Consider the following 24,997-nt stretch of genomic DNA (forward strand, 5'->3'; position numbering starts at 1 on the left):
CTTATAAATAAATAATATAATAATAACTTATCGCTTAAAAGACTAATTAATTATTTTACTCTTTAAATTATAAATATAATTTAAAATTAATTTATAAATATTATAATTATTAATTTAATCGAAATTAATATAACTAATTAAATCTTAAAATAAATCTTTATAAATAAGATATTAATAAATAATTATTTTAAAATATCGAAAAATACGCTTAATAGTTAAATAATAAATTTTAATAGAATTTAAAGAATATTATAAGACTATCGATATAGCGAATATAATATTAAATCTTATACTTAATATAGTATATATAAAAGATTTAATAATTAATTAATAAGTTTTTAGTAACTTAGCGAATATTATATAACTATTCTTAATAAGAAATAATTACATATTAATCTTTATAAAAGTAAATTATAATTTAAACTTTTATATTTTATAATATCTAAAAGATTATTTAATATAAATTAATTAATTTAAATATAATATTTAATTAATATAATCGCGAATTATAATTATATTTAAATAATAATTATAAAAATCTAAATTATTTATTTTAAATTTAATATTAAATATATTCTTAATTCGTTAAATATTAAATTAAGAAGAATTAATAATAAGAATATTATTTATATAAAGAGTAATAATAATATTAATATTAAGATTAATAAATATACTATAATCGATATTAATAAAGATAAAATTAATCTCTTATATATAATTAATAAAGATATTATACTATATATATAAAGATTACTTTAAATTATAGAGTATCTTATTAAATTTATAAACTTATCAAAAATACTTCTTTAAGATAAAATTAATAAATTATTTTATATAGATTTTCTTTTTAACATCCTTATAGAGAAAAGCGATTTTAATATTTATTTATTTTAATTTTTAATTTTTAATAGTAATTAAAATAAACTTAATTATTAAAATAAAGATTTTATTATAATTTAAGTCTTCGTATTATTCGAAATTATATACTATTTAATAAGCCTTATAATAAATAATTTTATTATTAAATTTATATTTTAAAATATAAATTTATCTATTATAAAGTGTAATACGCTTATAAAATAAATGAATAAGAGCTTAAATATTATTTTCTTTTAATAACTCAAATTCTTTAATTATATCATCTTTCTATTACTTATAAAAAAAATTATTTATAATAATCTCTTTATAGATCTTTAAATTATATAACTCTATATTTATAATTTAAATAATTATAATATAGAGTATAAGAGAATTTAAAGAGAGATTTTATAAAATTAAATAAGAATAGTTAGGATATAAAGATATATCGCTTTATATTATTAAAGTAGATTAAGACGTAATAATAGAAATATCTATATTAAAATTAAAAGAAGTTATTATAAACTTTAAAGATCTTAAAATAAATTTAAATAATTAAATAAGTTTATTTATATTTATTATATCTATAAAAAGAAAATTTTTAGCTAAAGAAAATATTATAAATCTAAGCGTATTTCTCTCTATAACTAGATTATTTAATAATTAAAAAGATATTAAATTAATTAAAAGTTTATTCTTTTCTCTACTCTATATAATCTTTAATAAATATATAATATTATTATTTAATAATAATATTTAATAGATATAATCGCTATTATAGTCTATAAGAATATCTTTTTAAACGTAATATTATTCTTTCTTTTATTTAATAGCTAATTTTCTTATTATAATAAAATCCTTAATTCTAATATATTTAATATATATTAAATAAAATTTATACTTAATATAAGTCTTATATAAAATAAATTTATAATTTATAATAAGATTATAATTATAAAGATAATTTATTACTATTATGAACTCTAATTAAAACTTTTAATTAATACTAATATTCTCTATAATAATATTAATAATACTAAAAAAGATTTAACTAAGTTATTTAATAATTTTATTTTATTTAAAATTTCTTAATTAAATTAATTTTTAAATAATATTATAATTAATATAATAGATATCGAAATTATAGTTTTTATATTTATCTTTATAATTATTTTATAGATATCTAATAATATAATTACTATATTTATTATAGAGCTAAAAATACTTAAAAGCGATAAAGATATTACTTTTTTATTTAATAATCTTAATCTTAAAGTATTTATTATAGTTATTTAGAAAGATAATAAAGTATTTTTCTTTATTAAAATCACGCGAGGTAATAGAGCTATAAATATCGATATAGATTAAATTATTTAATCTTTTTTTAAGATAAATATAAGATTTATATAGCATATTTTTCGTTTTTTTAATAATATATAAAGTATAAAACTTTATTTCTATAATCTTTTTAATAAGATTTATACTCTTAAATAACTTAACGAGCTTTCAAATATTTTAATACTCTAAATAATTTATATAAATATATTAAAGATTAAGAGTTTCTTTATTAATTTTATAAGATATTTTATTAAAATTAAAATTAAAATTAGAGTTAGAGATATTAGACTTAATGAGAATAAAAATATCTTTATTTATCAAATTAATCTTCTTTTTATATTTCGAAATAATTTAAAATATAATAAATTTTATATTATACTATTTAAGTATTAATATAAATATTAATTTAACTTTAAATAATATTAATATAAATTTTAATTTTTATATATAAAAGATATATAGATTATTTTTCTATAATTAAACGATAATATTATAATAATTAATTTTAATATTATTTAAAATAAATTTTATAAATAGATTATTATATATTAATTATTTTTAAAAAATTAGATTAAAAGATAGTTTAAAAAAATAAAGAATATTAATAAGAATTAACTTCTTCTTCTTACTATTAATAATAATATTAAAATATACTTTATTAATATTAATAAAAATAAAAAAATCTTTAATATTTTTAATTAAATAAATATTATTAATTATAAGATTAAGAAAATAATATTTAATAAAGATATTTTAATAGAAAGTAGACTATTATAAATAAATATAATTTAAAATCTATTATATAGACGAGTTATCGAATTTAGCTATATATATAATATATATTTCTCTTTTAATATCGATAAAATTATAATAACGCTTTTTATTAGATTTATAATCTCTATTTTTATTCTTTTTATCGTTAAATTTAAAATTATTATCTTAAATATTATTCTTATTATTATTATCACTAATATTTTTATTTTAATTCTTTTTATTAAATTAATTATACTTTATTTTAATATAATAATACTTCTTATAATAAATATAATATTTAACTTACTTTTAAATTATATAACTATTAAAATTAGATATAACTTTTTTCTACGATTTAATAATAATAATAAAATTTAAATTATTTAGAGTAAAATAATAAGGGCGCTAAATAGTAAAGATATAGTTAAATTTAATACGCTTAAAAGAAAAATTAATAATTATCTAAATAAATTAAATAATAATATACTTTAGCGAGAAAGTAAACTCTATATTTATCTTATTTATCGATTTATAATTTTAAATATAATAGATAAAATAGATATTATAAATTTTATCTAATTCGATATAAAAGAGAAAAATAAAAAAATTAATTTTTAATTTTAATTTAAATAATATATTAATAATATTAATATAAATATTTTTAAGGCGAGCTATAAAATTTAATATATCTTTATATTAATTAAGATTTAATTTAAATAGCTAACGATAGAGATTATTAAGAATATTAAAATTTTTAAACTTATTATTAATAATAATAATCTCTTATAAAAAATAAATATTAATTTCGCTTTCTAGATTTAATAATAAATTATTATTAAGATAACTCTAAATAATATTAATAGTTAGTTTATACCTTAACTCTTACTTAATAACTTTATCTTTAATAATATTAATAAATCTTATAATTTTAGCGTCAAGCGTATTTTTAATTAAGATAAAAATAATAAAATAATCTTTTTATTTAACTCTAATAAATTTAATAAAGCGCTATATTATAAAATATTAATATATATCTTATTATTATATTTAAAGATCTTTAGACTCTTTAAACTTAATAATATAAAAAAATAATTCGCTAAATTTTATATTTAAGCTAATTTCTTTTAATATAGCTTTAATTTTAATATATTATTTAAAATATAAAGAGATTAAGAGCTTATAAGAAGATTAAATTTAATAAACTTTATAATAATATTAAAGAGATTTTTATTATTAATTACTTTAAGAGATAACTTATAAATTAAATTATTAGAAATTATAAAGCTATTAAAGAGATAGATAGATATATAATTATATTCTTAACTTTTTAAATACTTTTTAAATTAATATTAAACTTAATTTAATATTCGATTATATTAAAAGAAATCGCGTTTAAAGATATATTTACTTATATATACTTTATTATATAATATATAAAATTATTTTTAAGAAATATTTAGAGATATAATAGACGCGTATAGTCTATAGTAGCTTTTAAATTTATCTTAAACTATAAAGAATATTAATAAATAATTATATTTAAAGTATTTAATATTATCTTAATTAAGAGAAAACGTTAATATATAATTATATTTAAAATATATAATATTACTTTAACTAGTATAATTAAATAAAGATTTTTTTTAAAATATAATTAGATTTAAAGATAATTAGATAGATATAGAGTTTATATTAAATAAGAAATTTAAAAACTCTTTATACTTTTTATCTTACGCGATAATTATATTCTTTATTAATTAGATATTTAATTATTAACTTAATAACTCGTTAATTAAATAATTAATAATATTAATATAATAATACTTCGCTATAATCTACTTAGCTAATATAACTATATTTTAATTAAAAAATAAAAGTATTTCTTTATATACTACTCCTTTTATAACTATATTATTTTTATTTATAAATTTAATATTTTATAGATAAAATTAATATCGTTTAAAACGCTTAACTAATTAATTAATTTAATAAAATTTTTAATTAACTTAATATTTAAATTTTTTATTTTAATCTTCTATTTTTTAATATAATAATTAAAGATAATAGTAATAAAGTTTTTATAAGAATTATAACTATTATATAATAAATATAACTTATTATTTAGAGATCGATAAAGCTTAAAAAGTATTATCGAGTTATCTTAAAATAAATAAATTAAATATTTAATATTATAATAATATTATTAAGCGATATAATATTATAATAAAATTTTCTTTTATTTTTTAAATACTTAATTAATAAGTTAATTAATTTATAAATAATATACTAAATAAATATTCTATAATTTAGACTTATAATCTATTAAAAGTAATAAATAAAATACTTAATTAATTAGATCTAACTGCAGAGAGCATCACGAATACATATATCGCCAAGCCTCGGCAAACCTTCCTCGCCTCGGCAAACCTTCCAATTCAGTCAGATAACACATTTCGACACAAATATCGCTTACCAAAGTTCGCTTACCAAGTTCGCTCGACAGCCCTGATCAAAAAACAGGTGCACATTATTTAATTTTAGAATAACTTTTTTGTTTTCTATTAAATTTTTGAGACATTTTATTTGAATTATAGAACGTAATATACCTTAGAGGAAATACATCATTAGGGTATGTCACGTGACTATATCATTAACTCGATGTTTGTTATAACTTTCAGTCAACTTTCAATCAACTCTAGATTAATATTAAATTTTCTATAATAGTAAATTATTCGATATTCGAGATGAATAGATAATTATTAAATAATTCCCTTATTATATATTAAGGTTTATACTAATTCGGGTATCTCGCTTCGCTTATAATAGCCTATTTATCAACGTCACGTAATTTATTTTTCGATTTTTCGATTTTTCTCGAAATTTAATATATAAGTAAGATATATAGCCCTATAGGGCTGTGGGACTTAAAGAAATTTTCGAAAAATTTCATAAATTACCGCTATTCATTAATTCTCTATTAGTAATATATTAATGTATTACTTTATAGCGTAGTATTAAAATAGTAATAAATCGATATCTCTCTCATATTTCATCAACTATCCATTAACTATCCATTGACTATCCATTAACAATAAATTCGACTCAATCTTTTATAAATAGAAAGTTTTATATAACTCCATTTGATATACGTTATATTGAACGTAAAATCTGAATTTATCCGGTGTGTAGTCCTTATTATACAAATCGTATTATTATCGCTAATAGTTTATCAATTTTCTATTAATAGTAAATACCCATATGTAGTAGCTCCCGTAAGGTAGGCTTTTATATAAAAAAATAATTACTAAATTCAGCTCTATAGATATTTAAAGGTAAGGAATTTAAATATCGTCTATTAAAAGTTCGCTTATCAAATTTGCTCGACAGCCCTAATCAAAAAAAATGATTATGAATTTAATTCATAGGCCTTTACTCGTATATATATAATAATATTAAAATAGTAGTCTATTATAACGATTATCGATTTATTAAAATTATTAATTATTTTAAAAATTATCTTTTCTCTTTATTTATAATTTTAAAAGAGAATCGTTAAAAGAGATATATAACTTTTATCAAAGATAAACCTAATAATTTATTTAATTTTATTTAAATTTTTAAAAAAGCTTAATTAAAAATTTCAATTAATTCGAAATCTTTAGAAAAGTAATTATCTAATATATTTAATAATAAAACTCTTTTTATAGCTTTTATAATAGCACTTTTTAAATTTATTACTTACTTTATAAATAATTATAATTTAATCTTAATAATAAATTATTTATTTAATATTTTAAAAGTATATAGAGAATTCTCTTTAAATCCTTTAGCGTTATTAATAAAAATCTTCTCTTATAAATCTTATAAATCTTAAATCTATAAAAAAAATTATATTAAATTTTTATTATAAGATATATTAAGAAATTATTATAGAGAAAAAAGTTTATTTATTTATTATTAATAAGACTTAAACTCTAATAGATCTTTTTTTAAATATATATATTTTAAGAGATTAATAAATTTATAAGTTTAAATATAATTTTATAAAGAAAATTATATAATATAAAGCTCGCTAAATTATTTATAATTTTAAATAATAAAAAGAGATTAATTTTAATAAAATATTTATTTTTATTATTAAATTTATAGATTATAAAGCGATCTTTATATTAATAACTATTTTAAATTAAAAATTTAAATAAATAAATATTAAAATTACTTTTCTATATAATAATATTAAAAAGATAATTTATATTATTTAATCTATTAACTTTAAGATTAAAGATTAAAAGAATAAGATATATAAGCTTATTAAGATATTTTACGATTTAAGATAAATCTCTAAAATTTAATATAATACTCTTATAACTTATTTCAAAAAATTAAAATTAAAATTTATTATTATTAATCTCTCTATATTTATTAATAATAATATTATTATTACTATTTATATAAATAATATTCTACTAGCGAGTTTTAATAAAATTAAAATATAAAATATTAAAAATAAACTTAATAAAAAATTCGAAATAATCGATTTAAGATTTTATATCTATTATCTTAATATAATAATTATTAAAAATTATATTAATTAAATTCTATACTTTAACTAAAAAAGCTATATTAAAAAGTTTCTAAAAAAATATAATATATTAAGTTTTATACTATTACTTATTTTTATTAATAATAATAAATTTTATATTATTAAAGATAATTTTATCTTTATTAATTAATTATAAAATTATTTATATATATAATATTAAATATTTAATTTAATATTATATTCATTATTTTAATAGTTTTTAAATATATTTTAAATTCTAATAAATCTTATTAAAAGACTATTAAGCGTATTTTTTAATATTTAAATAATATTAAAAATTAGTAAATAATATTTAAGAGAGATTTAAAATTATTTATTAATTATATAAACATAAATTAAATAGATAATTAAAATTTTTTATTTTTTATTTTTTATTTTTTATTATATCTTTAATATAAATAATATTATTATTAATTAATTATTAAAACGATAATTTATTATAACGTTATTCTTTTATAAAGTTAAATATATTAATTAAATATAAATTATTAAAAAAAAAAATTATATAAACTTTTTAATTAATTTAATTCTAATATTAAATATATATACATTATTATTATTTATTATAATAATTAAAATATTATAATTCTTATTAAAAATTCTTAATTTTATATATATATTAAATATACTAATATTTAGTATTATTATATATAAAAATAAATTATTACTAATAACGTTATTTTTAAATATATCTTTATTAAATAATAAATAATTAATAAACTTATTAAGATACTATTTAAGAATAAATTTAAGAAGTTTTATATATTAATTAAGCTAAAATATCGTTTATAGTATTATTTATCTAGAGAAGTCAACTTCGACTTTAAAGAAGCTATTTTATTTATTCTCGCAGTTTAAATAATATATTTAAATTACTCGCTAAGTCTTAGATTTAATATAAACTTATTATTTTATATTAAAATAGCTATTTCTTTAGTACTATTATCACTATCGCTATTAAATCTTTAAAACTCTTTCGAAATACTTTTATCTATATTACTATTATTATTAGTTACTATTATTAAAAATTAATTATCTAAAATAATCTTTATAGAAGTTTTATAATTAATCGTAATATATATACATATATAGAACGAAGAATTTCTTTTAATTATTTTAATTATCTCTACGAATATTCTTCGATTTTAAATTTATTATTTTTTAATATATATTAGGTAGCCTAGAAATAAAAGTTTTAAAAAACCGCTTTTTAATAAAAAGTAGAATTTGATAATAAGGGCGCGGTTTAATATAGTTATTTTTAGATTTAGATTTTTTACTTTTATTACTCGACGCTAGTCTTATTTTAACTATCTAATTTAAACTTTATCTTAATTATTTAACGCTAAACTTACTTTAATTACTTAATTTTAATTTTACTTTAATTATTTAACACTAAATTTACTATAATTATTTAGCTCTAATTTTACTTTAATTACTTAATATTAAACTTACTTTAATTATTTAACTTGAACTTTACTTTAATTACTTAGCGCTAAACTTACTTTAATTATATAATTTAAACTTTACTTTAATTATTTAATACTAAATTTACTTTAACTTCCTAGCTTAAACTTTACTTTAATTATTTAACGCTAAATTTTAGTAGAAATGAAGTAAATTATTTTTATCTTATTTAATTAATTTTAATACTATTAGTATTAAACTTTATATCTATTAGATTTCGTATATAAAAGAATATATATAAAGAAAAGTATCAATATTCGAATTATATAACTCTTAGCGTCTTAGCGATTATATAATATAATTACGTAATATATCTTAGTATATCTATATCTAGTCGCTCTTTTCTTCTATAGAACTCTATAGTCAAATATAACTAAGTGTTCTACCTTATATTTTAATAATAGCGTTTAGCTTTTAATAATTTATATAAAAATATAATTCTTTATTTAGCTTTTTCGCGAATAAGATAAATAAGGCGAATAGTATATAGCTTAATATTAAAATTCCTTCTTTAGATATTTATTTAAATACTTCTTTATCTATTTTAATTTATATTTTAATATCGAATAAATCTTACTTTTTAAAAATTTCGCTTTATTAAAATTATTATTAAATTTTAATTTATAATTATAGAGATAATATAAGAAAAGTATATTTATCTTAGTTCTATCGAAAATATTTAGATAGTTATAATACTTTAAAAGTAATTTATATTTTATTTTCTTAGAATTAATTATATTAGCGCTATTAATCTAAATAGAATAATTATAATTATAATATCTTTTATATTTCTTTTCTAAATTATAGAAATAGAGTTTATTAATTAATATATAAAATCTGTAAGATAATCGAGTAATAGAAGATATATATAAAATAGATAATATATTATAAATCTTATTTATTATTAATATAAATAGTTTATTATTATTTTTATAGATTAGTTAATAGTAAATCGCTATATTAATCTTAGCGATATCGATAAACTTAGATTTTATATTTTTATCATTCTTATTCTTATTTAATAAGAAGATATCTAAATTAGTTTTATTATTATAAATAATAAAGAAGAGCTTTAATATTTTAATATAATAGATAGAAGAGTAGGTAATATAAATAATTAAAGCTTCGAAGTTAATAAGAAAGAAAGTTCGTCTATTATTAATATTTTATTATTATTATAATTATATTAATCGGGTAAGAAGAATATCTTATCTCTTAATATATTAGGAATTACTTTATATTTATTTATTTAAGATTTTTTAATTATTATATTATATTTTAATAATATAATTAATATTAGATATATTTCTTTTTAATAGTTTTTTACTATTATTATAGAGAGTAAATAGTATATAATTAATCGCTTTACGATTTAATTATTATAATCTTTTAATAATTTAAATTATAATAGTAAGAGTAGTTTTAGATATAAGACTTTATATATCGCTAAAATTAAAAACTCGTTTATAACTATGTAAGTATCGATACATTTATTATTTATTAAAGACTTCTAAAATAAATAATTTCTTTTTTATAAATATAGCGTAATTTATATATATATAGAAAGAATAACGTGCTAGAGCGTTATTAAGAGTATTTATTAGATATATTTTATAAGTACCTCTTATTATAATTTTAAAAAAGATTATTTATTTTTCGAATCTAATAAAAAATCGTTATTACTTATAATATTAATATTATTAATTTTAAATTCTTTTTCTATATTTATCGCGTAAAATTATACTTTCTTAAAGGCCTTTTTATCGATTTTAATTTAAATAATTAGTATATAGTTTTTTTAATAGTAGCTTTTCTTATTATAGTTATAGTATATTAATTTTTTTAATTTTAAATTAATCTTAATATTTAGAAGCGTAGTAATTATACTTAAATTAGTCTTAATAATAGATATAAAGTATATATTAACCGCGAATATTATTTTTAATATTTAGATTATAATTAATTTAATAATAGTCTTTATAGATTTAAAATCTTTATACTTAATATATTATAAGTTATTTAATTTTCGAAACTATTCTTTTATAGTCTTTAAGATAGTAAAATCTTCTATAATATCTTATAACTTTTTTAAACTCTTTTTTAATTTCTTTAGAAGATAGACTTTTAATATAAGAGTTTTTTTAATATTAAGTATAGTATTTAGTTAAATAAAGTTTAAATAGAAGTCGATAAAGAATCGAGTCTTTTATTATAGAGTATTTATATTACGCTATATATTATTATATTAATTTAAATTTTTATAAATATTAATTAACTTATTTATAATTTTATTAAAAGATTAATATAGATTAATAGAATTTCGAAGTTTTCTATATATAGTATATTATATAGTTTTATTATCGAGTTATAAAATTATATAAATTATTTTAAGTTTTTAATAAGATAATAATAATTATTAGTTTTAAATTTCTATTCTATTCTAAAGAATTGGTTTTTTTAAATAGAGTTATTATTATTAATAAATATAGATAAATTAAGAATCTTAATTAATTTCTTTTTTAAATATTTAGATATATATTTTTCTTCGATTAAGGATAATTATAAATTTTTTATAGACTATAGATTAAGATTATTAACTTTTTATTATAAAGAAATTATATGCTTCTAAAAATCTCGAGCTAATTAATTTACTTTCTCGATTAATTTATAGATTTAAAATAAATCGTTTATAATCTAATTTTTTTCTATTATAATAATATAATATCGAATAATAATCTCTTAGAAATTATTTTATTTCTAGCGAATTTTATTTAATATAAATATAAATTTGTTAAGATTATTAATAATCTAATATTATAGTTATAAGCTATTAATAATATCTTAAAATCTATCTATTAAATCTATCTCGTTAGAAATATCAGTATATATAACAGAATAAGGTAGGGCTGAACTAGAAAACCTTGAATTTGTATGTGCAGCCAATCATCAATTCGTCAGGTCTACGCTTTTTGGTTAGACACCGCGGGTAAACAAATTAGCGTCCGCAACCATCAAAAAAATAGGTGTACATTATTAACATATAGAAAAACTTTTTTGTTTTCTATTAACTTTTTAAGATTTTAAATTTTAAATTTTGGAGCGTAGTCTGCGCTTTCCGAATTATTAAGAATTTTGAAATTTGGTCTTATGATTATTAAAGCGCAAGGAATTCAAATATCGCTCACCAGAGTTCGCTCGACAGCCGGACAGCCCTGATCAAAAAAAAACAGGTACACATTATTTGATTTTAGAATAACCTTTTTGTTTTCTATTAAATTTTTAAAATTTTTTGTTTAAACTATAGAGTATAATGTGGGCTTTCAGATAAAAAAAGAATTACTAAATTTAGTCTTATAGATATTTAAAGGTAAGGAATTCAGATATCGCTCACCAAAGATCGTTCACCAAAATTTACTCGACAGCCCCGATCAAAAAAAAATGATTATGAATTTAATTCATAGGCCTTTACTCGTTATCTAATAAAACTAATATTTATTAAAATTCAATTTACTTAAATAGAGTTTTAATTTAATTTAATTTTTTAATATTAAACTTTATTATAAGAAAGAAGAAAGAAAGATTTAAAATAAAGTAAAGAGAAGTTTAAATACTTCGAAAGAATAGATATTAAGAATATTAGATATATTAGAGAATAGTAAAAGCTCTTTAAAATATATTAAAATTATTTAATATTAAGCATAATTTTTATTATTATAAAGTCTAAGATAAGATTATTTCTTTATAAGAGTTTAATATACTTATTTCTTAATTATTTAAGATATTAAGAAAATTATAAGTGCTTTAAATAGTAACTTTTCGAGTATATTTACTTCGCTTAAGAGATCTCTTATTTTATAGAGAAGTTATATATAAAAAAGCTTCGAAGAATAATATATTTAATTAACTATAATTTAATTATTTTTTATCTAATTAAAATCTTATTTAAACTTTAGATATTATAATATAAAAAGTTATAAGTAATATTATTAATATTTATTTTAAATATAAAAATATAAGATAATATTAGCTATTTCTTTCGATTCGCTAACTATATAAATAATCTAATATCTTCTTTATTTTTTAATTACTATTTATCAAGATTATTTCACTATTTTATTTAAACTTTTTAAAATCGATTTATCTATTTAATAGACTTATTTAGAAATATAATAGCTTAACTTAATTTCTTACTAAAGTCTTTATAAGCGCGTTTCTTTAAATTCGTTTATTAATATAAATAAAATAAGTAAGTTAATTTTAATTATAATATTAGAATTAATATAGATATAATATTAATATATATTAAATAAGATAATTAAGATATTAAATTATATAGATAAAAGAGAGATATTAAGTAGTAGATAATATCTCTATTAAGAAACGCTAGGCCTAAATAGATAAGAGAGCTAAGTAGTATATTAAGGATATAGAATACGCTCGTAATACTTGAAATCTCTAACGCGTATAAAGAATAATATCTTCGAAATTTTGATATTAAAAAAAAACTTCTAATGTTAAACTTAATTTATAAGAATAATATCTATTTTAGAATATATATAACTCGATATAAATTTCTAAGAATTTAAGCTTAACTTTAGATTAATAATAATATAATAATATTTTTAGAAAGTATATCTCGATATAATAGTTGATCTCTTATTTAAGAACTCGATTACTTTTTTTAATTCTAATAATATTTATAAAGTTATTAATAAAATTTATTTAGTAACTTCTAAACTTTCGATAACTTCGAAAACTTTCGAAATATATTTTAAAAGATCTTTCTATATTTTCTTAAGATAATAAAATAAAATATTTTTAGAGGAAAAGCTTTTTATATATTAATAATAGATATAAATTATTAATATAGCTTTCTTGAAATAGCTTATAAAATTAAAAGGTTTAAAGAATTTAAACTTATTATTTTCTTGAGAATTTGACTTAACTAGCTTCTTATACTTAGTATAATATATTTTTTAACTCTTATTATACTCGTCTTCTTAAGATAGTAAATCTTCGTTATTCTTATTAGTTAAAATTTAATAAACTTTCTATTAATATTCGCTATAGTTATTATTTTATTATTATTATAATTTTTAAAATTCTTAATTTTCTTAATTCTCTTTTTTAAAAAATTTATTATTTTATAAATAATTCGATAGCGTCGAATTTAACGTATTTAGATTTAAGAAAGATATAATTTATAAAAGCTAATAAGGTACTAGTAGTTCTTATTAATAAGAAAAAGATAAGTAAGATTAATAAGATTAATAATTATAAGATAATTATTATTTAAATCTAGATTTTTATTATTAGAATTAAAATTAATTAAAATTGTCTCTATTATTAATAGATTAAATTTATTATTAACTTATTTATATAGCGAGCCTAATACTACTTTTATTATATCTACTTATATATACTTATAATTTATATTTATACTCGTTAAAATTTATTAAGAATATATTAATAGTAATATTTTTATTAAATTTCTTAATATCTTAATAAAGCTCTAAATTAAGATTATTATAAATAATATTAAATTAATTTTTAATAAGAATTATATCGATATTCTTAATTAATTTTAAGATTTTTTAAATATATTCGCGAGACTCGCGATAAGAACTTATATCTTTTAAAGAATATTATTTTTATAATATAATATTAATAGTAATATTAGAAAATTTCTTAAATCTTAAAATAAGTAGTTAACTTTATTTTAAGATATTAAAATTTAAATTATTATACTTCGTAAGATATTTCTTAATATTTAAAAGTTCTACAATTTATTATTTAAGAGCGATATCTCGTAGATATATTTAAAGATTTTCTTAAATACGTAATTTTTTAATAATAATAAAATTCTTAACTCGCTCGATAAATAGATATATATTTTAAAAATATATTTTCTTATTAATATACTTAATTAGCGATTTTATACTAATAAATTTTTTATTATAATTAAAATTAAATTTTTTTAATTCGCTAGTATTTTATATAAGCTAACTTCTAATTCTTGCTTTAATAATAAAATTGTTATTTTTTAAAGATTGTAGAGATTCTAAAGATTCTAGTTATAAGTTAAAACTTCGAATTATTATATTAATAATATTAATAATAAAATCTTATAGCTATTATAAGATTATCTATTAAATTATATTTAATAAAGGTTTTAGATTAATTAAAATATTATAGATTCTTTCTTCTATAGAAGTTACTCTGATAAAGAAATTAATACTTTTTAAGAGATTTAAAATTATTAATTATATAGTTATTAAAAAATATAAAAAGTTATTTTTATAGAAGAAGAATCTCTATTTTTAAGATATTACGTAATTTTTAATTTATTTTAAAAGTTATAAATTTAATTATCGAATGTTTTAACAGCTTTATAAAAGATAAATAAATTTATTAATTAATTATATAAGAAGATAGAAGATTCTATCGAAGACGTTTTTATTTATTTTAATAATCTTAATATTAATCTTAATTCTAATTTTAAATAATTATTAATAATATAATCGATAATATAATTAATAATCTTAGAAATCTTATATTAATAAGTTTAATCTATAATTAGAAGAAATTTATAAATTTAATAATTAATATTAATAAGATCTTTAGCTAATTAAGAAGCTAGCTTAAATTTTAATAATTAATAATATTAATATAGCTACTTAAGAAGCTCGAGAATTAAAATAATAATTTTTTTAAAGACTTTTTCGAAAGATATAGCTTAAAAATTCGAGCTTCTAAAAAATATTAAAAATAAATTTCTTAATATAGTATAATTATTAGAAATAAGCTTCTTAATAATATAGTTTTTATAAAATTTATTCTTATAACTTAATAATAATAAGTTTAATTAAAGATTAATAGTATTAATAAAATAATTCAACTTCGTAGAGAGTCTATTACTATAATAAGATAAAAGCTTCAATTAATTAAAGAAATGAATTTAATGCAATTAATTTCTTAAGTATATTATTAAGAATATATAATTATCGTATAAAGAAAGTATAATAAATAGATAAGTTAATACTTACTTATACTTAATTCGATATTACTACTATTAATATAGAAATATATTATAAAAACTAAAGTATAGATAGATTAATTATCTAGCTAAAGGAGATCTACTTACTAATAAGTTCTTATATATTAAGTCTTATTAAGTTAAGAGTAAATACTAAGCCTTATTAAGTTAAGAAATTTCATATTACTATTAAAGTAAATTTCTAGATAATAAGAATATATCTTCTTTTTATATTATAATTTAGTTTATAATATCTTATATTTTTATATTATCTATTAATATTAATGAAAAAATTTAAATTTAAAATATTAAAGAAATTATTTTATTTAAAATAGATAAATAAAAAAATTATTTAACTAGTAAGAGAGAATATCTAATATATAAAATTAAATATAGAGACTTTAATAGTAAGAAAAATTTCTTTTAGTAGTTATTTATAGATATAATAAGATATTTCAATTTAATAGTCGACTTTTATTATTACTATTCTAAGATCTCTAACTCTTATTTATTATTTAAAAGATCTTTAAAATAATTTTCTTTATTAGTAGTATTATTTATTTATAGCAGTTATATTAACTTATAAGAAGACTCTAAATCTATAACGAAATATTAAGTTAATATACTTTTATAATATTACTTCGTATATATTTAAATATATTTTCTATAAGATTAATATCTACTATATAATAGTTATCGTCGAAACTTTAAATAAAAGAGAAGAATAATATTATAATTTTAATTATTTTACTTATATTATAGTTTAATTAAACTTAGTATATTAAGATCTTTTAATTTTTCTACTCTACTATAAAACTTATACTTATAATTATTCTATATAAATAGTATTCTCTTTATACTTTAATTAAGAGTTATTATATATATTATTAAGTCTTTAATAGTACTTAGCTAATTAATCAACTAATAACTTAATTTATTACTTAATTAATTAATTAGTTAACTACTTAATTAAAGTACTTAATTAAAGTATTAAATTAAAGTACTAAATTAAAGTACTTAATTAAAATACTTAATTGAAAAAGGAGGGGATTAATATTATAGATAAATACGAAGAATACTATAATAAATATTATAAAGAAGTTAAGCGATAATAAGACTCTTAATATTAAGAATATAGATTTAATCTTTAAGATTTTACGTTATATACTCTTTACGATCTTATATTAAATTATTATTTAATAAGCGAAGAATATTACTATAATTTAATTTATTATTTTTATATATCTAGATAATATTATATTATAATAGTAACGAGTAAAGGCCTATGAATTAAATTCATAACCATTTTTTTTAATTAGGGCTGTCGAGTAAATTTGGTAAGCGATCTTTAGTGAGCGAACTTTGGTGAGCGATATTTGAATTCCTTGCGCTTTAATAATTATAAGACTAAATTTAGAAATTCTTTTTTTATCTGAAAGCCCACATTTCGTTCTACAATTCAAAAAAAAATCTTCAAAATTTAATAGAAAACAAAAAAGTTATTCTATATTTAATGTACACCTATTTTTTTGATAAGGGAGCTTGAGAGGGCTGAAGATTTTGATGGTTGCGGACGCTAATTTGTTTACCCGCGGTGACTCAGCCGGTCTAGCCAAAAGGCGTAATAACCTCGAATTTATAATTGGCTGCACATACAAATTCAAGGTTTTCTAGTTTAGCTCTATCTTATTCTTTTATATATACTAATATAAGAGAAGAATTTACTATAATAACTATAATTAAATTACTATAACTATAATAATTAAATCTCTATAGAAGAAAGATTAAATAATATATATTTAAACGAATTAAAAATATTCGATATCTTACTTTAATAGTTACTTTTAAAGATTTTTCTATAATAGAAGATCTCGAGAGATTTATATTATTAATTAATATAATATCTTTATATCTTTTCGATATTCGAAAAAATTATATATATATACTTCTTATTATAAGAATATAACTATTCTTATTATTTATAGATATTTATTACGAATTAATTCTTTATACTCGATATATCTTTTTAATTAAACTCTTAATACGTCTCTCTTTATATATATCTATTCTATAGATATATAGAATAATTAATATCTTCTATACTATACTTATATATAAGTTAAATTATAATAATTTCTTAATATACGTTTTCTTTATACTATATAACTATTTTTACTACTTTAAGAATATATTTATTTCTATTTCTATCGATTCTCTAATAATATATATATATATAATACTTATTATTAAAAATAGATAATATATATAAAAGAGCTTAATTAAGATAATATTTATATTTTAATATATATATATATAATACTTATTATTAAAAATAGATAATATATTTAAAAGAGCTTAATTAAGATAATATTTATATTTTAATATAACTTACTTAACTAGATCTTTAAGATTATTCGAAGTCTTCTTTTATAAAATCTATATTCTCTTCTATTTATATAAGTTCTTAATATCTTCTTTATATACGCGTAATAAATTAAATCGCGAAAATCCTTTACTTTATATTTAATACGATAGTCGAAATATAAAGATAGCGTTTAAGAACTACTCGTATATATTCGATAATATTCGCTATTTAATAATATACGATCTTAAATTTAATAAATTCGAGAGTAAGTTTTAGAGAATACTCTTTCGAAAATTTATCTCGAGTTTATTTATATCTCGTTACGCGATATAAGACTTATAGAATTTAAATTAATTTTATTATTAATATATATAAAAGAATAAGATAGAATTAAGTTAAAAAATCTTAAATTTATATATATATATAATATAACTAATTATAAATTTAGATTCGCTACGTATTTTAATTAGATACTATAGATAAATAAATTAATATTCGTAATTATTAAAATCTTTTATTCTACTTTCAATTATTTAATAATTTTACTATCTTCTATTAAAATTTAGTAATTGTTTTTAAATTGTAGACCGCAATTTGCGCTTTTTGAATATGAAAAAATCTTAGAATTTAGTTTTATGATTCTTCAAAGACAAGGTCAAATATCGCTCACTAAAGATCGCTCACCAAAGATCGCTCATCAAATTTGTCGAAATGTGGCCCCCGCGCATCCCAGCCACCGTGTTTTCCAGCCACCTGATTTTGTACTGTATTTAGGACCTGGCCTCGGAGAGGTTTTAAAGAATAAATCCGTCCGTTCTACACATCACATATCTAAAATTCTAACAAAATTTACTCGACAGCCCTAATTAAAAAAATAGGTTATGAATTTAATTCATAGACTTACTCGTATTACTATATAACGTTATTAATACAACTACGATTTTTAAGATTTTTACGGCTTTAGAAACCTTGTTTTACGTTCTATTATTTAGTTTTTTAGGTTTTTTATATTACTATTATGATAGGACGAACTACTGTAGTGGATTTTAGACCGTGCATTACTAGGCATCGGGTACTTCCGGGTATATACGAGTAAGGCAATCAATCCAGCAAGTATGAAGTAAGAATCAAGGAAATGGTGATATTCTCAAAGAATTTGAATATGCTCATCTGCGCAACTGATCCTCCGGTATGGGCGCAAATCAGTCATCAGATGCGGGCGGTAGCAGTGAATCTGGGGGCTGTGGGCGGGGAGCCGCTGGTGGGGTGAAAGCTTGCTACTATGAACTTCTTGGGATCGATCGTCAAGCTTCTGAGGATGAGTGAGTGCAGAAGAATTTGAAGACCAGTCTTCAAGCTGACATGCCGACAAGGATCAAGAAAGCTTACCGCAAAAAGGCCTTGGAGCTCCATCCAGATCGCAACTATGGGAACGTCGAGGCAACCACACAACAGTTCGCAGATGTGCAGTCAGCCTATGAGGTTCTATCAGACCCGCAAGAGAGGGCGTGGTACGACTCACATCGAGATGCAATACTGCGTAACGAAGACGATGTATCTGGGGAGCGTTATGAACACAATGTCCGGATCACAACAGCCGATGATATACTTAGGATGTTCACCAATTTTCGTGGGAAATTAGATTTCACAGACTCAGATACGGGTTTCTACACTGCCCTCAGACGGGCTTTTGATACTCTTGCAAGGGAGGAGGAGCTGGCCTGTGAGTGGGAGGGGCTTGATCCTATCACATATCCTTCCTTCGGCCACGCAGGCGACGTCTACGATGACATTGTCAGGCCATTTTATGTTGCATGGAACGATTTTGCGACTAAAAAGAGCTTCTCTTGGCAGGACGTCTATCATTACTCCGAAGCCCCAGATCGACGGGTAAGACGCATGATGGAAAAAGAAAACAAGCGCTTTCGAGAGGAAGGTATTCGAAATTTCAACGACGCGGTTCGATCACTCGTAGCGTTCGTGAAAAAGCGTGACCCCAGATTCAGGTCCAATACACAAAGTGAAGCCGGAAGGCAGAAGTTGTTGAGGGACACTGCTGTCGCTCAAGCAGCTAGATCAAGGGCAGCTAATCAAGCAAAATACGCGCAACAGGAACCCATGCCAGGATGGATGAAATCCAGCGAGTCTCAAGAGCCCGAGAATTCTGTCGAGTCTGATGAGGCCGCCGAGGAGCAATTTGAGTGCGTGGTGTGCAAGAAGAGCTTCAAGAGTGAGAAACAGTACGAAGCTCACGAGAAAAGCAGAAAGCACGTCAGGGCCGTGCAGCATCTCAGAAGGCAGATGCAGCAGGAAGGTAGGGATCTTCACCTCGAGGAGCTAGATGAGACGAGTACACACCAGCCAGACGCCAGTAATGTCATGGAGTCTGAAGAGGCTGATGTGGTGCCTGATGCGGAGGCCGCGGTCGAGCAGAGGGATGACATTAATCTCTTGGATGGGCAATCCGACCAGCAGTCCGACGTAGAAAGGCTGGACGGTTCCAAAGCAAGCCCTCGAAAGTCTCCCGACGATATCTCAGGTCTAATCGCAGTGGACGACCCGCCGGGAAGCTCTTCAAATGACGAGTACACAACACGTGAAAGATTAGAGAAGCGTATTCTCGGTGGCCCAGAGCAGGCAATTCACGAAGACATCGATCATTTATCCGAAACCCTGGCTTCGAAGTCGCTGTACCAAGACAGTGATGCGAGTGCGCAGCCGAGGATAGGCAAGGCTAAGGAGAAGCGAGCTAAGAAAGTTGCTCAGAAGTCGACAGCAAATGCAGGACCTGAAGCAGGTTTCAAGTGTGCCTCCTGTCAAGCTGGGTTCCCCACAAAGACAAGGCTGTTCAATCACATTAAAGACCTTGGTCACGCACAGCCTGTTTCTAAGCCTGTAAAGGGAGGGAAGGGAAAGAAGCGATGAATCCGAGCAGCAGAAAGGCAGCATTTGACAGGGGGAAAATATCATGTGAGAGGAACGCAGCTTGTTCGTTCTGATTGAGCCTTTGCATAGCGCTGGCGTTGGATTAAAGAGACTAGATACCCCCACAGCTTCGCACGCTGATTGAGAGCATTACACTGCATACCAATGATAATCCAGAGTTTTTCCCGGCGCATCATATGAACTAGCAGAAATCGCACTTGTTCTCCTAACTCTACCCCTGAGGCTACTTGTACTCATTGTTGTCAAGCAACCATAAATCGAATATCAGAAAACCAGAACGCTGTACTTACCTATCTACTTCAGGCCCTTGTCATGTTAATTCAAGCGTCAAATGCCGCTATGTGGCCGCCATCAACTACCTTAGTCAAAGAATGTGTTAGGTTGAGAGTAATCGGCACTGCGGATTACTTTTTAAGCCATTAATCAAAAATGTGACATTTACCTACTACCAAATCTTGAAATCATGGCCGCTTTCTACACTTCACACTCCACACTTCACGCTCCTACCAGATGCAGCCTGGCAAATTAGGTAGGAAACGTCATCCGAGAGTGGCCGTGAAGGGTAGCTTTTGGCTCGCGTCATCCACGAAGAAACAATTTCGCTCCCTGACGACTGAGAGAGGAGAGTCCGATACTCATCACTGTCCATTATTATCTGCTCTATCTCGCTCCAAGTTGAGGTGATTCTTTCTTCAATTCCTTGGACTGTAAAATCTCAGGCGTATGACCGTGCCTCTAATGGGCATCTCTCTATCCTGCCGGCCTAGCACGCTGTGCAAGGTACTCCAGCGACGCCCGAAACAGAGGGCTAGCCAGCCTCATCTAAACGATGCACATGCAGATACAGATACAGTAATCCGTATACACCAGTGAGAACACACCCGACGAGCTGCGAAAATAGTGAACTTAGCCCAAACCTGACCTGCTAGTCTTTACCACTTGCGCTACGGGCTGCACAAGACCTCTGTTATTGTTCAAAGCACCGAGTGCTGTGCCGGTACTCCAGCCCATCCTCTCCAGCATCGTCCTCCCTCTGTTTTCCTGGCCGATTTCGGGAGCCGCGGCCCCAACGACCTCACCGTCTCGGTAGGAAACACTAGCACTGGCAGCTCCACCACGGCGGCCCCTGCCTGCCAGGACACCCTTCTTTTTTGCTCCGTCCATGCGCGGAAAGAAGCGCCCCGAAGACAGTACAGATTCCGCGGCCTTCAAAGTCTCGTCATTGTACTGGATCGTTCGAGAAGTCCTGTAGAGAACAGGAAATCGAGATTTACCGCCGCCGATCGATTTAGACTTTAATCTGAAGGCATTGGCAATCTCATGCACCATTTTGCGATCTCCCTGGGCCATTGGTGGAAGCGGTAGACTGGATCTCTTTCAAAATTGATGATAGGCAGTGAAGCTGAAGAGACGTACCTTTCCATTGATGATTGAAGGAAATCCCTAATCTCCTTCTTCACCTCGGTCATTGATATACCCTCAGAGTACTTTGCCCTCAAATCAATTTTGTTTTTCTTGCCCAAGAGTCCTTGCGCCCGAAGCTCTTCACGCTTCTGCTTCCGCAACTTCTTTTTAGTCCGATCCTTCTCCCAAGCTGTTTGTATCGACTGCTCAAGCTCTGAGTCAGACAGCTCCATGGAAAGCTTTCCGCGCCGACCCTTAGGTCTTTTGCGCAGGCTTGGCCTCTGTTGATCCATGACATCAAAGCCATCATATGGATCTTGGTCAAGAATATCAGCGAATGCTGTTGCAGAAGGGAAAGTAGACCGAGACCGCTTTGTTCTCTTCGACTTGGAAGGCGCTCGATGAGTCACTGCTCGTTCCCACAGCCCGTCGAGTTGTGATTCCTCTTCGCTGTCTGTCCCAACATCACCTTCGTGGCAAAGTATCAGATCATTAGGTCCCAGCCCAAGCTCCTCTTGCTCTGACAATAACGTTGCTCTTTGCTCGTCCGTCATTCTTTCCTTCCTCCTATTTTCAAGATCCTTTTTGTCTTCTTGGTCATCCAAATCCTCCTGCAAGTCTTGTGCCTCTTGCTCGTCTAAAGTGAGACTTGCATCGGACACATCGCTACCGTTAAGCAGGCGATCCAACTCTGCCTTGTCCTCGAATTCTGCAATCAATGCTTCGGCGCCAGGAATGTTGAGTGAGCTAATAGGAAACCAGCGAGCGCCATCAACAGTGTAACCTGCCCGGATTACGAGGTATTGCACTCCAGACGGTCTCTCACGCTTCGAAAGAACCTGCTCTATGCTATCTAGAGTCTCATTCGATGTGCTCAACTCATCGAAATCGTCTAAGTCTGCGCTGTCCCATTCCTCGGTGTTCGTCAAGGTCTTCCTTTCCACGCGCCCCGTTGTGGGAGATTTCACTTCGTCCTGCCATGCGGCAGTAGAAGGACCACCAAGATCGCGTTGGTTGAGCATGGAACTCTCAGCAAAAGCCTCCAAATCACCTCCGTCGCGAAGATTTGCTACGTAATCATCTAATATCCCTTCGTCTTTCCTTTCTTTCCTTGAGTGTCTCCCGCGTCTTCCTCGCCCAGATTTGATCGCAGTAACCCCCGGATTGCCATCGAGATGACCTGATGCCCTCTCAGGATCGGACAGTGAGAAGGTTGATGGTGTCTGTTTCGGAGCGCTTTGTGTTCTTTCAGTTCTAACGTTTATGGGGTCGTCTACCACGGTGGCCATGAAGCTACCGTGGTCAGAGGGGTTTAACGTATCTTGGATTCCCTGTCCGTTCAAGCGTCTCGATCGGGCGTCTGAGGTATGCTTTTGGTCGTCTTTCTTGCGCGAGTGCCGTCTACCAGCAAAGATGATAATTTCCCCACTCGAATCGGAGCCCGAAGGGGATGACGAACGTCTTATTACGGGTGGCGCGAGACCTGTATGCACCGGCTCATCTGCGCCTTTAAGATCGGTGAAGAAGACTTCCTTGCTCGCTTCCGCATTTTTAAGACCCAGTTGAACGCTGCTTCGCTTGGACATCGAGTCGAGTCCGTCTGACTTGGCCTGAGCGGCGGTGGCAGATTTCAGGTCTCTCAATGTCATTTCTGACATTTGTCCGTCAGGCGCCACAACGTATGTTGTGGATTGGTTCTCGGAAGCCTTGGCAGGTGCTCTGCTCTTTTCTTGGAAGGAGCTCTCTGTGACTTCACCACTGTTTTTGCTTTTCTGGATAACAGGATTCAGGTCCTCGACAGTAGAAGTGCCTGCACTGATGAAAGGAACGCGAGAATGCCGGAGTTTCAAATCAGAATTCCACGAATGATGACGTTCTGTGTTACGAGCTTCTTCACTCAAAGAAAAATGTGATTGAGTGAATCCTTGCATTACATGTAAGCCGCAAGGTTCCTCTTAAAGCATGAGATTATTCCACTGACCATTGCTTTGCTTTGTATCAAGGTCACTGTTATTCGTAGAGGCCCCGAAGGAAGCACGTAAACCACCGCGAGCACCTGCTTTGTTTGGTGAAGGCCCACCTCCACCCTTGCCTCGCACGCCCCCTCTACCCCTTCCCATCATCGAATGACAGAACAAGTGAATGAATGGATGAACGGATCAGTCACAAGACACTCACTCACACAGATAGAATGGAAAAGGTTGATTCTCTTGTGGCACGATTTACG

The 24,997-nt window shown here is 23.2% G+C and overlaps 2 protein-coding genes across 2 annotated transcripts; one reads left to right on the top strand and one right to left on the bottom strand.

Annotated features, from left to right (window-relative positions):
• Window positions 1–19,611: 19,611 nt before the first annotated feature.
• HO133_005130 (uncharacterized protein) lies at window positions 19,612–21,345 on the top strand (the record flags this gene model as incomplete). Its single annotated transcript, XM_037296042.1, has 2 exons — window positions 19,612–19,742; window positions 19,794–21,345. 2 exons carry the CDS (start codon window positions 19,612–19,614, stop codon window positions 21,343–21,345), a joined length of 1,683 nt encoding a protein of 560 aa, XP_037148740.1.
• A 927-nt stretch (window positions 21,346–22,272) lies between these two features.
• On the bottom strand, window positions 22,273–24,893 carry HO133_005131 (uncharacterized protein; the record flags this gene model as incomplete). Its single annotated transcript, XM_037296043.1, has 3 exons — window positions 22,273–22,732; window positions 22,783–24,694; window positions 24,752–24,893. The coding sequence occupies 3 exons, from the start codon at window positions 24,891–24,893 to the stop codon at window positions 22,273–22,275; spliced, it is 2,514 nt and encodes an 837-aa protein (XP_037148741.1).
• Between the last annotated feature and the right edge of the window lie 104 nt (window positions 24,894–24,997).

Source organism: Letharia lupina (assembly GCF_014066315.1).
Source record: "Letharia lupina isolate WasteWater1 chromosome Unknown contig_20, whole genome shotgun sequence".
NCBI lineage: Eukaryota > Fungi > Ascomycota > Lecanoromycetes > Lecanorales > Parmeliaceae > Letharia > Letharia lupina.